Raw genomic sequence first — 17,568 nt, 5'->3', positions numbered from 1 at the left:
TACTCAGTTTGGCCGGGCGGCCAGCTCTAGGAAGAATCTTGGTGGTTCCAAACTTCTTCCCTTTGAGAATGATGGAGGCCACTGTGTTCTTGGGGACCTTCAATGCTGCAGACATTTTTTAGTACCCTTCCCCAGATCTATGGACAATTCCTTCGTCCTCATAGCTTTGTTTTTGCTCTGACATGCACTGCCAACGTTGGGACCTTATATAGACAGGTTTGTGCCTTTCCAAATCATGTCCAATAAATAGAATTTACCACAGGTGGACTCCAATCAAGATGTAGAAACATCTCAGGGATGATCAATGGAAACAGGATGTGCCTGAGCTCAATTTCTAGTCTCATATTAAAGGGTCAGAATACTTATGTAAATAAGGCATTTGTGTTTTTTACACATTTGCAAAAAATTCTAAAAACCTGTTTTCCCTTCGTCATTATGGGGTATTGTGTGTAGATTGATGAGGATTTTGTTTTATTTAATCAATTTTAGATTAAGGCTGTAACATAATAAAATGTGGAAAAAGTCAAGGGGTCTAAATACTTTCTGAATGCACTGTACACGTAAGTATGAAACGTAAAAGTAGAAATGTCAAATTCCTTATTAAGAAAATCAAACAGCAGGATGTTCATGTTTTTATTTATTTATGGCTACCCAGAGCCACACTCAGGCGTAATACACAAACAAAGCATTTGTGTTTAGTGACTTCGCCAGATCAGAGGGATGATCAGGGATGATCAGGGATGTTCTCTTGATAAGTGTGTGAATTGGACCATTTTCCTGTCCTGCTGAACACAAAAAATTTGGGTGGCAGGGAAAATGTATGGAGTAAAAAGTACATTATTTTCTTTAGGAATGTAGTGGAGTAAAATAAAAAATTGTCCAAAATATAAATAGTAAAATACAGATACCCCCGAAAAAACTACTTATAGTATTTTAAAGTAGTTTTAGTTAAGTACTTTACACCACTGATGAGGGCAAGGGAGTTTGAAGACTGCAAATGTAAATGTCGTAAAATAAACAAGCGGGAGGGGACGTCAACCAAACAAATACACATAGCGCAATGTTTGTCATTTAATATTTAATCCCGAGCGCAGGGATTTCGGTTTCCGCACGGTGCATTTTCCTGGATGCTGCGAAAACAGGATTAGGGAGGGTTGAACGGTGTAACAGCACGCCCTATATAACACAAGTAACTGTTATGTATATTGTCACTATTGAACCGACATAGCTAGGTAAACGAAATTTATCGTCCTATTACACCAGTTGTAAAACTAGTCTTTGTAATAGCTAAATATTTAATTGAAATGGAGCGCTGGAAAGGCAGAGTAGCTCTAGTGACTGGAGCCTCGGTCGGGATTGGAGCGGCTGTTGCACGGGCACTTGTTCAACACGGCATGAAGGTTGTCGGATGTGCCAGGAATGTTGACAAAATAGAGGTGAGCAAATATAAAACAATGTAAAAGTGAGAACTGTCGCAATCACTTATAGTAAGTAGTACGCTACAACAGTTCCTCGAATGTTTGATGTGCGCCAAATGACCAGTTTGCAGCTAGTTGACAGTGGCTAGCTAGCTATTTTTTCCCACTGGATTATCTATGATACAGTAGCTAGCGTTGGCTAGCCTTGAGTAAAAAATACACATTTGTGATTGACTTTGTTGGACTAGCAAATTGAAATAAATGTCACCGATTAAACATATTTTACGCAATCCTTACATGCGAGTTGCATTAATGTAATGCAATTTGCTGTCATATTTCTTGGTGTTTTTTTTGTTTAATCACAGCGATTGCTCACTGCACTTAATGTAGCCTAAAGGCTGCTATCCAGTCCTGGCATTTCCTATGAAATCTCCATGCACCTTTTTAAAGAACATTTTCAATACATTTCCCAGTTTTTAACTACATAGCTAGTAGTCACTAGTATTTATATCTTGTTCAGTTATACACGGTCTCTCTTTCCTCAGATTTAAACAGATGTGGCATATCTTGTCAACATTGTATCACTCTCTTCTAAAACAAATGAATATTTTGTAAAACTACTGAAGTGTTGTTTGCAGTGTTACAAACACACACAGTACTATCCAGATTGTGCAACAGGCTTCTTTAGCCCTCCACCCATTTTGCTGATCACATGGCCTTCTGGTCATGTCAATCGTAACTGATCCAGGTTAGGGCAGAATGGTCCCCAATCCATGACATTTGTAAAACTGCACAGACACTTAGCCTAGTTCCTCAGATTAATCAGAAACTAGTGCAGTGACTGAGCCATTACAGGGAGTTGCAACCTATAGCCTAGACCAGCCCTACCTTCCTCCATTCATAAGGAAGACCCTCCACTATGAAAAGTTTGGAGTTGTTCCATTGCTTAGCTACAACAAATTATAATTCTATTGCATCTTATTAGTCTACAAGTCACTACCTTTTGATGGTTTTGTTGATTGACAAGTTTTGACACCTTGCTTGACCACAAAACAAATTGTTAAAAATACATTACTCAATAGGCTATTTGTTCTGTATTAGAATAGGCTTGGTTTTAGACAAGATTCCATTGGCACTTTTACAACCACAGGCCAGCTCTAGTTGGCCAAATATTTGGCCAAGTGAGGGAAAGATGTCAGATTGTGTGGAGGCTGGAGGGTGAAGACGGAGCGACAAGCGTTCAACTCCCCCTCTCTGGGACAGACTGCGTCACTTTTATGAGGCCTCTGAGCGTTGTCTGTGTTTGAGCTGAAGGGAAGGTGGGACAAAGCTGGCATTGTACCCCCTCTACGATGCCCACACTGGGGACTGGCTGTAACAGTGCCAAGAAAGGTATGCCCTGACTTAGTCGGGCTTGTAAATTAGGGCTCTTTCACATATCTCTGTATGGTCTGGATCCTAGAGTGTTTGGTACCCAGATCTGCGCTATAAAGGATGTGTGAAATGCAAACGAACCCTAGCTGAAACGAATCCTGGATCTGTGTGAGTAGCGAGCCCAAGATCCAGAACCAGAGTACCAGGTATTGTGAAGCAGCAGTGTGAGTTGCGTTGGAACTTTTTGCCAGTTGTAAACAAGCTAGCTTGCTAACGTCATGTAGAATGTGCATCTCGTAAATCACATCCTTAAACGGTTATTTTCAGGTCTTCTGAAAGCAAAACTCATTTTGTAAGTTTCACAAACGTTCTTGAAAACTGAACTCGGGGACTGAATTTCATGTGTCCATCGCCATTCAATTTTTCTCTACTTCCTCCTTTGGTGCTCTTTTTTCTGCTAGGGTAAAATGGTGTGATGAGTACAATGTAGGCTCCATATCCCAAGAGTGCTACATTCTTTGAAGCCTGAATGAGTAAAGTTGACACAGGCAGAGAGAGCAATAAAGGAACATTTTTCTGAGAGGGTAGAAAAGGGGTTGAAAACAGAAAAGGACAGTATAATGAGATGGAGGGAGATGTGTGGTCGCCAAGGGCTGCCTGCAGGAATGGAGAGATGGTATAGGAGCAACTTGGCTTCCAAGAAGCAGCAGCCAGGCCAATACTGAAATCATTGACATTTAACAACCCGTACTCGCATTGAACCCCCCCCCCGTGACATGATATCAGTGACGTGATGTGCAAATGAGCGATAGAAAACCGATCGCGCAAATGTCACCATTCCGATTTTTTTTGGTGCGGGTGCCAAGTTGGCTGCCCATGTCGCCTATCCCTAAATCTGCCACTGGGTAAGTTAGGCTATATGGAGCACAGACTGATACTAGCTGCAAGTAGAACTCATAAGACTCAGGCACAGATCTTCAAGTAGCCTAATCATGTTTTTTTTAGCCCTCTATCTGTTCCTGGCCCACATACATTCAGGAGCTCTTTGACTGTCTCACAAAAGCAATGTGCCGTGGGCTACATTGAGGCCCGTGCATTTAGATAAGTTGTGTCACAGGCAGGGTGATGGGTTCATTTTGTTGTTGCCCAGTCCTCTTTGGGTGTTACACAGAACGACAATTGTGATTTATTTCTTAGACCAGGGGTAAGCAACTATACTGAACAAAAATATAAACGCAACGTGGAAAGGAGTGGGACAACATTCCACAGGCCACAATCAACAGCCTGATGAACTCTATGTGAAGGAGATGTGTCGCACTGCCTGAGGCAAATGAATGTCACATCAGATACTGACTGTTTTTCTGATCCACGCCCCTACTTTTAAAAAATATATATATTTAAGGTATCTGTGACTAACAGATGCATATCTGTATTCCCAGTCAAGTGAAGTCGATAGGTTAGGGCCTAATTTATTTATTTCAATTGACTGATTTCCTTATATGAACTGTAACTCAGTAAAATCTTTGAAATTGTTGCATGTTGAGTTTTATATTTTTGTTCAGTGTAGATTCAGTCGCGGGCCGATTTACTAAGCCCAAGAAGAGATTTTCAAATACAATCATTTCATATCTTGATTGCATTGACACACGAGCACATATCTCTTTTTTTATTTGTGGGAATACTTGTGTAAAGATTTCCTAAATTAAACTCTTTCCTTTTTATTTTTATAAACTTTGGGGCGTTGAATGTTAAGAATACATTTGTTTTTTACTCTCAGTCAGTTTGATTGGTAAATAATGAGAATAGATTCAGCCTAAGCAACAAAGATTGATGCATTTGTCCTGCTTTGCCCTGCCATGTTTCAGCAGTAGGTTTTAGTTTGCAGTTGCACCCACAGATGTCATACAGTGCACTCTAATGCAATACTGTATATGCCATTTAGCATACTAACTTATCCAAAGCAACTAAAGCTGAATTTATAAAAATCTGTGTTGGAACAAAAGCCTCAGCTCTTGACACCTTGTCATTTTCCCCACACGGCCTGACAAGCAATTTATACCGGTAAGATTACTTTTGGTCCTCCGTGGCATGCGCAAACTTAGCATGATAGCAGGTTGGGCCAAAGAGGATTCAAAATTCAGCAGACAAATTGTGTAAAAAGGCATCCAACTCGCAGTCATGACAATATAAATGGACCTTTACTGTACAGTGAGGGCATACATTTTTAGCGCCACACTCTTACCAACAGTACCACGAACCACACAGGGCTTAACCTATGCACTGAGACTGGTTTCAGTGTGGCTCAGGGCAGGGGGAGGTTGGGAGGTCAGTGAGGGTGTCTGTCATTTAATCTATGAGTGGCTGCACTTTAGGCTCAGCCGATTCCTAGAAAATGTGTGAGTGGCGGTCTGGGCATGATGCAGGTCCAGCAGGAGGATCATGGTGTCATCCTTGGATCTAGTGTGAAATAATTCAGATGGAATATTCCACTGACCTTGGCTTGAAGGGGGTGGGGGGGAGGGAATAACAGAGAGGGAGGGGCCCCAGCCCCTTGTCTCAGTTGATGAGATGCAAATTATATGCAAATCTAATTGATATAAGGCCAATATCAGATTTTCCTAAACAGTCCCCCCCCAGCCCAGTCTGTCATATTTGCCAAAGATGGTCCAGTGTACAGTATGTAAAGGTATAATTGGCTTTGCTCTGCTTGTGAAGGGTAGGATCTGATAGGAAGCTGAGGTTCGGTCTGGCCCTGGCCTGCTGTGATAGGAGTAGTATTCTATGCTGCTGTGCCTGGCCTGCATCTTAAATCTGAAGTTCTCTGTGAGGTGTTAAAGGGTAGAAATCTAGGCTATTTACTGGGGTTGCCCAACTTGCCATGAGGGAACATGGGTCTACAAATCACACAGGCAAAATGCATTTGATATGACAGCCAATTTTTTTTAGCCTTTTACAGCACCGTAAGGCTCCAGGAGTATGTGGTTGAATCCTTTGATTAGCTCTGTGTTAATGTCAGCCTGTCAGCAGAGCTTTTGTGGTACATGGCCCTGGTCAGTCCAGACCACTGGTTCACTGTACCAGGGTTAAAATGCCATGTCCAACAACATTGTTAACTTGAGTTATAGATTGTTCCTTTGGGAAGGGATTGGTTCATTTTCTCCCTCTTTCTCTCTGTTTGACTCTTCTACAAGAAAGCAATCAAAGAGGAGCTATTTACCTCAAAAATATATTTGATTACTCAGAATGGCCTCAGAAGACTCCAGAAGAGAAACCAATGACAGGTTATTTTGGTCTCAGAGCTATCAGAAAATTGATGTCTCCTTTCCACAAAGAGATTCCACCTGAATCACCTGTGGATTATCTTGACAAACAAATCAGTGTATTTTCTGCTGTCTGTAATGTCAGTGCTCAGAAATAGACTCAGCAGCAATGTGGATGGATTGTGAATGGCCCTCCAATGGGTCACGTAGACAGGGATAGTGGGATGTTTTTCAGGCTTAGGTTTAGTGCCAGTTCGGTCCGGGGGTGTAAAAAGGTGCTCAATCATGTTTCAAAGGACTGTAGCTGACACTGTAGGGAAGTTGGTCAGTCTTTTCCCTGCTCTGGCTCCTCATTCCTGTGGTGTTAGATGGGGCTCAGTAGCCTGCTCCCAGATCTGTTTGTGCTGGCTTACCAAATCCTATGGTCATTGTCATTTTTTAATTTATTTTATTTCACCTTTATTTAACCAGGTAGGCAAATTGAGAACACGTTCTCATTTACAATTGCGACCTGGCCAAGATAAAGCAAAGCAGTTCGACACATACAACAACACATAGTTACACATGGAGTAAAACAAACATACAGTCAATAATACAGTGAAAAATAAGTCTATATACAATGTGAGCAAGTGAGGTGAGAAGGCAAACAAAATATATAATATATATATATATATATATAAATAAATAAAAATATAAAAAAGGCCATGGTGGCGAAGTAAATACAATATAGCAAGTAAAAAAACACTGGAATGGTTGGTTTGCAGTGGAAGAAAGTGTAAAGTAGAGATAGAAATAATGGGGTGCAAAGGAGCAAAATAAATAAATAAATACAGTAGGTAAAGAGGTAGTTGTTTGGGCTAAATTATAGATGGGCTATGTACAGGTGCAGTAATCTATGAGCTGCTCTGACAGCTGGTGCTTAAAGCTAGTGAGGGAGATAAGTGTTTCCAGTTTCAGAGATTTTTGTAGTTCGTTCCAGTCATTGGCAGCAGAGAACTGGAAGGAGAGGCGGCCAAAGGAAGAATTCATGCCAAATGAGCAATCGACCATAGTAGTTGGCAAGACAACACAAACAATCTCTGACAATGCTTGGGGCTCAGTTAGTGGATTGTGAATAGTGTCATCTCTTTGCCCGGCCCCAGTCCACTACCCAATGTTGTATGTGACCCCCCCGCCCAAAACGCCCCTCTTTTGTACTGTGTTTTCTGGGCAGTTAGCCAGTCTGAAGTTCACTTTGCTCAGTGAGTAGTTTTCACCCACTTTGAAGTGGGTCAGGCCAGTGAGGGGTGACTTCACTCTTTTACTCACTCTGTCTTTCTTTCTCTCTCTTTCTATTGCTCTCCCTCTCCGTTAATTTAACACTCTAGCTCCTTATCAAGTTTGCTTTCATTCATTTTTAAAAGCCTTTTTGGTTTTGATATCAATAAAAAGCTAGGGTTTTAGTTGAGTAGCAAAGGTCCAACAAATACAAAATCTTCTGACCCTTTTGTCCTACATTTTACTGTATGCCAAAACTACACGACATTATCATATTCTTGACATAACAAATCTTTCAATGTGACCAATGTATCATCATTTTATCATCCCACATGTAATATTTCATGGACAGATTCTTGTGGACAGATGAAATGGTGAGAATCTGTCAAGGCTCACGTAGAATTATGTTATTTCGAGCAGCAGTAGTTTCTGATGGTGGCTTTTCATCATAGATTTATTTGGACGAATCAGGATTGGGCGAAGCTGGTGCCTAAACTGGTGCAGTGATTTTTAGGCCTGCGTGTGGATGATAAAGCCATAGATTCCACAGCCACAAAGTCAAATTGGCTATATCGTAAAAATGTATGTTTATAAAAAAAAAAAAATACAAATGTGGCATCATAAAAAATAAGTAAAACAGGATATGATAAACTTTTGAGAGAGAATTACTTCTGGGTAACTGATACAATTTTACCTGTTGGGGAAAAGGTTTATTATTAAGACTTGAACAAACAGCTTCCACGTGTCAGCAAGTTGAGGTACCTGCAGTGCAGGTAGGGTGCTCATCACTAATTCAATGACAGCAGTTTGTCTGACCCACAGCACTTTTCTACTGACTTACGATTTTCCATTGGGCTCTGAGCGGTTAGACTAGATGCAGTGGTTTATCTGATAATGGGGCGATTTCCCCGTGGTGAGATCTGCAATGGAAACACGTTCACAGTACACAACAACATCCTCATACACAAAGTGGAATTGACAGCATTTTAGCAACATTAAATCTTATTAGAATCTGTTCATATACACCCCTAGGAAGAATATTTTCTAAAAAGTGAGCAGCTTTTGCAGTGGTCCGGACTGACCATATGGTCATTTTCATAAATTCATAGAATCTTTGGGAATGACCTACAGTGCATGATTCAGACCCCTTGACTTTTTCCACACTTTGTTACGTTACATACAGCCTTATTCTAAAATTGATTAATTAAATAAAAATCCTCATCAATATACACACAATACCCCATAATGACAAAGCGAAAACAGGTTTTTAGACATTTATGCTAATTTATTAAAAACAGATACCTAATTTACATAAGTATTCAGACCCTTTTCTATGAGACTAGAAGTTGAGCTCAGGTGCATCCTGTTTCCATTGATCATCCTTGATGTTTCTACAAGTTGATTGGAGTCCACCTGTGGTAAATTCAATTGATTGGACATGATTACAATAGTCATTTACCACATTAACAATATCTACACTGTATTTCTGATCAATTTGATGTTATTTTAATGGACAATGTTTTTTTGCTTTTCTTTCAAAACAAGGACATTTCTAAGTGACCCCAAACTTTTGAACGGTAGTGTACGAATGTTATGCTACAGTAGAAATGACAACACGATATACAGAAAATACGCTACTTACTTTGATTGGAACGCCAGGAAAACAACAATGAAGGCAATGTAAGCACCAGACAGAAAATGTGCTGTGGGGGAAAGGTTTGTGCAAATCTGTGCAAATGTCTGCATACTTGATATGCGCAAACACTGAGAAGGTGCTTGGGCTCTCGTTAAAGAGAGAAGTTTGTCCGGCTCAGTAAAGCGTCAAACATAAATTTCCCACCATAATGAAATGGGCTACTTCTATGTGAGGAGGAACACACCTCAATTCCAACTGTTGTTAGAAAATAAAACTTTGACATATTATTTTGAAATTGACACGTTGAAACAGCCTATAGATTATTAGCAGGCAGCGTGTCTTGGTTTGAGGGCAGCACGGATTAACGGTCCTCTTGCGTAAACGATCACGTTTTGGAACAGTAAGTGCATTCTGACATCACGCGCATAAAAAAAACTCACGCTGGGTGCGACCGTTAGAGATATTTGGAACTCACGGGTGAAAAGGTTAAAGTTTGTTTTGATGCATAAACTGGCAATTTTATTTTGATGTTGTGACTGTTTGTTTCATATCTGCAAAGTAGTTAAAATGCTGTCAGTTCCACTTTAACAGCAAATACATTAAAACCAATAGATAGTCGACTTCATCCACATGTTCCTATGTAAAACTCTCGATGAAGCCAGAAGTATTTGAATTTGAAGCTCGCCATGTTGCTGAATGGGGCTGAATGGCACAAAAAAATCCCTAAGAAACATGGTGAAAGTGAATGTAACTAGCAAAGGATTATGGTCGATGTAGTCATTTTCATCCTGCCTGAGAGAGTCAACCTTAATGTCTATGGAGCCTCCTCGTAGCCTGTCAGCCCGTGATTGGTTTTTGTCAGCACGTGGTCCTGTGCGCACACATTTTTCTATGTGTGTGTGTGTGTGTATATATATATATATATATATATTTTTAGTTTATATTAGTAAATACTTTCTTAACTGCTTTGTTGGTTAAGGGCTTGTAAGTAACCATTTCACTGTTGTATTCGGTGCATGTGACATACAATTTTATTTGTAGCTGACTTTAAAATAATTCAATGTGGGGATCAAACTTGATCATAATAAACTAATTGTAGCACACAAAACGGTAGTCTAAAAATATTTAGGCTTTCTAGGGCAGACCAGGGCTTTTGGTACGGTTAGGTTGCTTCACAGTAGATGACCAGCAGAGCTGGTGACTTCACTTTCCAGACTGGTCACTGGGGGCCTGAACATCTTCATACACCTTATCATGACATTTGAAACTCTTCCCCAAAACCACATGCTAAGCATATCCTTCATACACATCACATGTGTTGTCGGGTGTCTTCCGGATCTAGGCTACCTTTTTCATTGAACAATAAAGTGTCATTATTTTATCTGCTTGGTAAAACATCATACAAAGGTATTATTTTGCTTGCAACCTTTTCCTCATGATCTGCAGAATTATAGTCGAAAGCAGAAAAACTTTCAGTTCTGTTACACACACAAACACACTCACCACTGGGACCAACCAAAACATCACAGTTGGATATTTAGCTGACCTGCCATAATTACAGTGATGACAGGATATGCTGTGGATGCGGTTGACCAGAAGGCCCACCCACTGTCATACTGGAGGTCACTGGGATCTGAGACAGCAACACCCTGATTGTCTCAGACAGCTCACTGACCCGTTCTGTGTGACCTCTGATTGGTCCAGACAGCTCAGTTCCCTCACTGTGCCGCGTCCTTCCTGTGGTAGTGGCACTAGTCATCTTTTGGGGAGGAGATTTTACCAACATTGACATGTCCTGCTGGAGATCTGGGTCTTGTTCATTGGCACCAAATGGAAGATGTTTTTCAACAGAAAATGAAAACAAGTGTTTTTATTTATCAATTTCAGATGGAAGGCTACCAGATGGAGCCGTATATATCTCTCTTTCTCGCTCGTCCACATGCAAGGCCTACATCATTCTCTTTTTTGATATATATATTTATTTAGGGTAATCTTGTGATTTGCTCATTTTGTAGTATGCTTTTCTATCCTTATTCCATTCTTAACTCCCCCTCTCTCTTTTCAGTACCTGGCCTGGCTCTGTGTCTGTTGGCCCTCAGGCCGGCACATCCTTTCACACTGCTGTGGCTTCAGCAGACGGGATCACTGTCTGCATGGGCTCTCTCCTTCTGAAGTCACTCAGGCCTGGTTTCAAATAGTGTTTGTTTTCTTTCAAATGCTTTAGATGTGCTTGATTGAGCTTGCCTGTCGCAATGGAACCAATTTAAATAGTCCCAAAACCACTCCAAGCAAATGCTCAAAATACTATTTGATCCCAGGTCTGCTCTGAAATGCTCTTTGTGGGGAAGGTTGAGAGGAAAAAGTGGTGAGAAAAATGGTGAAGACGAAGCACCTAAGTGCCACTGAGGCTGGTATGGAGAGAGAGATCGAGAGTGAGAAAGAGAGAGCGCGTTATGCGGTGCACAGACTGAACTAGGATGCATCACAAACGCAGTGATACAACTGCTAGCTTAATTTAGTTAATATTTTTGATTGAAAGGGCGGGAGAAGACAGCCGTTTGAAAATGAATATAGCTACAGTACAAATTGAATTTCTGCTTTGCTTTCTATAACTGGACCTCGGCCTAGCGTATGCTTTTTACTCCAGCAAGCCATCACAGCTAAGTGTATTGAGTAGACATAAATCCAGTTAGTCAGGTCTTTTCTGTGATAAATTAGCCTGTGATCATCACTCAAGTTAAAGACTAAAAGAGAGCAGATTCCATACCGCCATCAGACATTAATCATAGTACATTATTCAGAGCTGAATCACACTCCTTGTGTAAGGAAGGAAAGGAGTGTACACAGCTTCACGCCAGGGCATATTCTTTTACTATCCTGTTCACTAGTGTATTTTAGTGTAGACATTGTGTGCTTGGCTCCAGGCAGGAGTGCTGCAGAGGGAATACAACCGTGATGGGACAGTCATGAGGTTTGGGGGCACGCTGGTCTACTGGAGTAGGTGGGTCTTCAACTCTCTTCAGCCACAGTGATGTAGGCTACATATAGTTCCCGGTCTTTAAAAGACAGCCCTTACCAGTAGTCATACTACAGAACCATAAAAACATGACATAATACTTGCCATGATTTCCCTATGCCAGATCTGTATTACATAGGCCTAGACTGAGCTATTTTATCGGTGGTTGTCATGAATGCAATTCTGTGCAAGACAAATTGATATGTTTGGACATCATATTAATCTCATGGTAAGATGTGATTAATGTAGCCTAAGCAAATTGACTGCAGTAAACATACAACATGCCAGCCAGCCTGGCTCTGTTGCGTTGCCTTTCCAGGCCCGCCATTATTTATAGTAAACCTCTGCTCATATCTGTAGCGTCCTGTGCTTAGTCAGTCAGCAGGTAGAATGAAATCCCACCATACTGGTTAGCCTGCTCCAGTGAGTGAGTTACACAACACCTGGCGGTAGACTGTACTGTCTCTGTCGTTAACCTACTCCACCCCCACCGTGTCATCAGTGTGACACAGCCATTCACAATATCAATGGGCTGTTACTTTCCAGTCAGAGACTACTTTTTATACTTATTATTTACCATGCTTTGTTTAATTTACCTTAATTCTTGCACAGAATCCAGCCTAGCTGACGAGATGCAATTTTCCAGTTTTTTTTTTACCATAACTTAATCAATGGCCAGAGAGAAAATTATCCTAATTCTGGCTATCCTACAAGGGTAAAAAAAAACTCAAAACTTTTGAGCAGATTATGATAGAGACATGAGGTTTGGACTGTTGGTTTTCTTAGAGGTTTTAAGTTGTATTTGTTTGTTCCAAAGTGTCTATAGCAATGCCTTGACAGTGTAATAGGTGTGTTTAGTGGGCTTAATCTGACTGCCCATATAGTGACTAACGAAAGATAGTGATGTTGTTTTATAGCCTAATATTGATTATCCCTAGGATGAAAGGCAATAAAAGCCTACTCCCTCCCCAACCTTTAGACCCTTCTGTGGGTGGCTGCTCTTGGATTGTGCTCTATGGCGATAACAGGGGTTAAAGTTCTCCGTCTCATATGATTTCTGTCAAATGGATTCTGGCGAGGTCGTTTTTGAGATCAGTGTAGATCTGCAATAAAAAATCTCTGGAGGGATGGGAGATGACATGACCTAATGTCTGGTCTACAAAATATATTCCCCAAAATTTATGCACTGACATGCATGATTGTTGCTGACACGCCGATGTTCAGATGAAGGGAATTAAGTAGTCTATAATGTGCACCACAGCAGCGCTCAACTCAAACAGCGGTGTGTAGCCTACTGTAGCTGCTGGCAAAGTTGAAGATACAGACCCTACCATTATGCTTCTTTACGCTGATCTGCTCGGAGGTCAGAACGCATCATGGTTACATTAAGACACCGTGGAGCCGGCGCAAGATATGGTTCAGAAAACTTACCTCAATGCAAGGATGGGATATGCCACTGTACTCCAAGTGTTATCTTTATCCACACTGCTCCATAGAGAAAATTGAAATACTGCTTGTTTCTTTTCTTCGGAAAACTACCCTTTTTCGTGGCTACTGACAGCTAATGTAGCATGAGAACGAAAGTTGTTTCTGCAGGTTGCAAAAATAGCATGACACGAGCTGAATTAAATGTGTATATATAAGCTTTGAAAATAAAAACTTTGGTATACACTCAGTGCTCCATTGACATTTCAGAGATACGCTTGTTTTTGTGAGAAATCTTTGAAAAAGAACAGGAATGTAGAGTTAATGTGAAAGCATATACTAAAATATGAAAATTCTACATGTCATGTCTCAAAATCGATATCTACACTGAGTGTACAAAACCTTAAGGGCACCTGGTCTTTCCATGACATAGACTGACCAGGTAAATCCAGGTGAAAGCTATGATCCCTTATTGATGTCACTTTTTTAAATCCACTTCAATTAGTGTAGATGAAGGGGAGGAGACAGGTTAAAGAATGATTTTTAAACCTTGACATGGGTTGTGTATGTGTGCCATTGAGGGTGAATGGGAAAGACAAAAGATTTAAGTCCCTTTGAACGGGGTATGGTAGTAGGTGCCAGGCGCACCGGTTCGAGTGTGTCAAGAACTGCAACGCTGCTGCGTTTTTCACGCTCAACGGTTTCCCGTTTGTGTCAAGACTGGTCCACCACCCAAAGGACATCCAGCCAACTTGACACAAATGGGTCAGCATTCCTGTGGAATGCTTTTGACACATTGTAGTCGATGCACCGACGAATTGAGGCTGTTTTGAGGGCAAAGGGTGGTGCAACTCAATATTAGGAAGGTGTTTTATTTTTTTTACCACTTATTTTTCTCTGGCCTCCATTGATTATAGACGCAAATACCTTTTTTAGGAAGTGTATATACCATATATATACACTGCTCAAAAAAATGAAGGGAACACTTAAATAACACAATGTAACTCCAAGTCAATCACACTTCTGTGAAATCAAACTGTCCACTTAGGAAGCAACACTGATTGACAATAAATTTCACATGCTGTTGTGCAAATGGAATAGACAAAAGGTGGAAATTATAGGCAATTAGCAAGACACCCCCCAAAACAGGAGTGATTCTGCAGGTGGTGACCACAGACCACTTCTCAGTTCCTATGCTTCCTGGCTGATGTTTTGGTCATAGAGTGAGAGCGGTGCTCTCACTCTAGTGGTAGCATGTGGTAGCATGAGACGGTGGTAGCAGTGGTAGCATGAGACGGAGTCTACAACCCACACAAGTGCCCTCATACCACCCTCATGGAGTCTGTTTCTGACCGTTTGAGCAGACACATGCACATTTGTGGCCTGCTGGAGGTCATTTTGCAGGGCTCTGGCAGTGCACCTCCTTGCACTAAGGTGGAGGTACCGGTCCTGCTGCTGGGTTGTTGCCCTCCTATGGCCTCCTCCACGTCTCCTGATGTACTGGCCTGTCTCCTGGTAGGGCCTCCATGCTCTGGACACTACGCTGACAGACACAGCAAACCTTTTTGCCACAGTTTTGCATTGATGTGCCATCCTGGATGAACTGCACTACCTGAGCCACTTGTGTGGGTTGTAGACTCCGTCTCATGCTACCACTAGAGTGAGAGCACCGCCAGCATTCAAAAGTGACCAAAACATCAGCCAGGAAGCATAGGAACTGAGAAGTGGTCTGTGGTCACTACCTGCAGAATCACTCCTGTTTTGGGGGGTGTCTTGCTAATTGCCTATAATTTCCACCTTTTGTCTATTCCATTTGCACAACAGCATGTGAAATTTATTGTCAATCAGTGTTGCTTCCTAAGTGGACAGTTTGATTTCACAGAAGTGTGATTGACTTGGAGTTACATTGTGTTGTTTAAGTGTTCCCTTTATTTTTTTGAGCAGTGTATATATATATATATATATATATATATATATATATATATATATATATATATATATATATATATATATATATATATCGTTTGCAGAGCGTCTCCTCAACCCCAGGTACTGGTTTACCAGCCAGCCAGACCATCTAACGTTATCTCTGTGCTCCCCATAATGTACTGTCTTTAGTCGTCCTATTTAGCTAGGGTAGCCTGCGTAAGTATGCTGCAGAGCTGTCTGAAATAATAATAATAAATAATTGTACTAGTTCTTCAAAGTAGTTAAACTGTCTATCTCTCTCGTCGTTGTGCACACTCCTCTCTCGTGGTCTTTGCGGTCTGTGTGTATCTAACCTAATTTAGCAGGCGTAAAGTGTTTCTGTCTGAGCCGGAAACAACAGGCGCAATGGATTATGGTCATTGTAGTTAATCATTGCGCTGAACAAGGTTGCCATGCAGAGTTAGGTAACCTGAGACAAATCTAATTTCAGAGCTCTTCCTGCATTTCCTGGCTGTTAATGCAAAAAGGGTCAATGCAGGCAGTCCGGGTAGCCATTTGATTAGCTATTTAACAGTCTCATGACTTTAGGGTAGAAGCTTTTCACAGTCCTTTTGGTTTAAGACTTGGTGCACTGGTACCGCTTGCCATACTGTAGCAGAGAGAACATTCTATGGCTTGGGTGGCTGGAGTCTTTTGGCCCTTCCTCTGACACCGCCTGATATAGTGGTCCTGGATGGCAGAGAGCTCGGCTCCAGTGATGTACTGGGCCATACTCACCACCCTCTGTAGAGCCTTGCGGTCGGGGTCGTTGCAGTTGCCATACCAAGCGGTGATGCAGCCAGTCAAGATGCTTTCAATAGTGTAGCTGTAGAACATTTTTAGGATCTGAGGGCCCATGCCAAATCTTTTCAGACTCCTGAAGGGGAAGAGGCGCTGTCGTACCCTCTTCACAACTGTGTGGGTTTATGTGGACCATGTTAATTCCTTAGTGATATGGACACCGAGGAACTTGAAGCTCTCGACCCGCTCCACTACAGTCCCATCGATGTGGACGTGCTTGTACCTCCCTTTCCTATAGTCCACGATAAGCTCCTTTTGTATTGCTGATGTTGATGGAGAGGTTGTTGTCCTGGCACCACACCTGTTTTTTATTTTTTTATTTTTTTTATTTTTTTTACTTTGTTTTTATTGAGGAACACAAAGATAACAAATAAAGTAAAAGAACAACAAAAAAAATCTGGCGGTTACAGCGCACATCATACGTTCATCAGATTAGTTACATTGATATCATCTTTGAATTGAATAATTTTCAAGTACGAAACCCATTTTTTCTACTATTCCTGACCTCTCTCCTCTTGAGTTCTTAAAGCAAAGGTCGTACGGAGCGTATATTGTATTTCTTTAATAATATCTATCCATTGTGTCATGGTGGGAGGGTCTTTTTGTAGCCATTTCCTAGTGATATCCTTTTTACTGGCTGCCAGTAGGACCTTCAACAGGTACTTTTAGTGTAGTGTATAAGTTATCAGGTATTTCACCCAAGTACAAAGAAATTAATGTTTGTTCTATGTAAAATCCCATTATTTTTCCAATGTTGGATCTTATTTCTCCCCAGTAAGTTTTGATTGCGGGACAGGACCAAAAGATATGAGAGTGATCCACCCTTGATAGGCCACATTCTCTCCAACAAGGGTGTAGTGAGCCAGTCTCTTTTGATTTCAGTTTAGGTGTTATGAAGAAGCGTATAACATTCTTCCAACAGGATTCTCTCCATGAACTTGAGTTGGTGGAGCTTTGTTGAGTCTCTAATATGTTCAACCATGTTTCATCAGTTATTTCAATGTTAAGTTCCTCCTCCCATTTCTTTTTAATATAGTTTGTAGATTGTTTCTTTGAGAATTGAATACCAAAGTAAAGATTTTAAATAGTTTTTTTGTTACTCCTCACGTATGCGTTAGTGAATACTTGGATACATTTTTGAGGTGCTCGAGGGTCAATCACTTTTATCTCCCTTAAGAAATAGTTTCGAACTTGTAGGTATCTGTAAAAATCTTGTTTATCCAAGCCATGTTTTTTACTTAGGTCCTGTAAGTTCTCTAGGTCCCCATTCCTTATAATTGTACTGAATGATCTGATGCCTTTCTGTGTCCACTGTTTAAATCTGCTGTCCTGAGTTGCAGGGATGAAGCTGAGGTTGTATGCGGGCCAACTCAGCAGTTTGACCTCTGTCTAAATGAATTTGCTTAACTACCC

The 17,568-nt window shown here is 41.0% G+C and overlaps 1 protein-coding gene across 1 annotated transcript in view; it reads left to right on the top strand.

Annotated features, from left to right (window-relative positions):
- The first annotated feature begins 1,077 nt into the window (after positions 1-1,077).
- The window catches only part of LOC129818076 (dehydrogenase/reductase SDR family member 11-like), a 50,439-nt gene continuing 33,948 nt past the window's right edge, over positions 1,078-17,568 (top strand). Inside the window, exon 1 of the mRNA XM_055873631.1 lies at positions 1,078-1,436. Coding sequence (XP_055729606.1) covers positions 1,305-1,436 — 132 coding nt within the window. The 5' untranslated portion in view covers positions 1,078-1,304. The remainder of the gene's footprint in view (positions 1,437-17,568) is intronic.

The sequence above is a fragment of the Salvelinus fontinalis genome, chromosome 2 (assembly GCF_029448725.1).
Source record: "Salvelinus fontinalis isolate EN_2023a chromosome 2, ASM2944872v1, whole genome shotgun sequence".
NCBI lineage: Eukaryota > Metazoa > Chordata > Actinopteri > Salmoniformes > Salmonidae > Salvelinus > Salvelinus fontinalis.
This window is presented reverse-complemented; position numbering and strand designations above follow the sequence as displayed.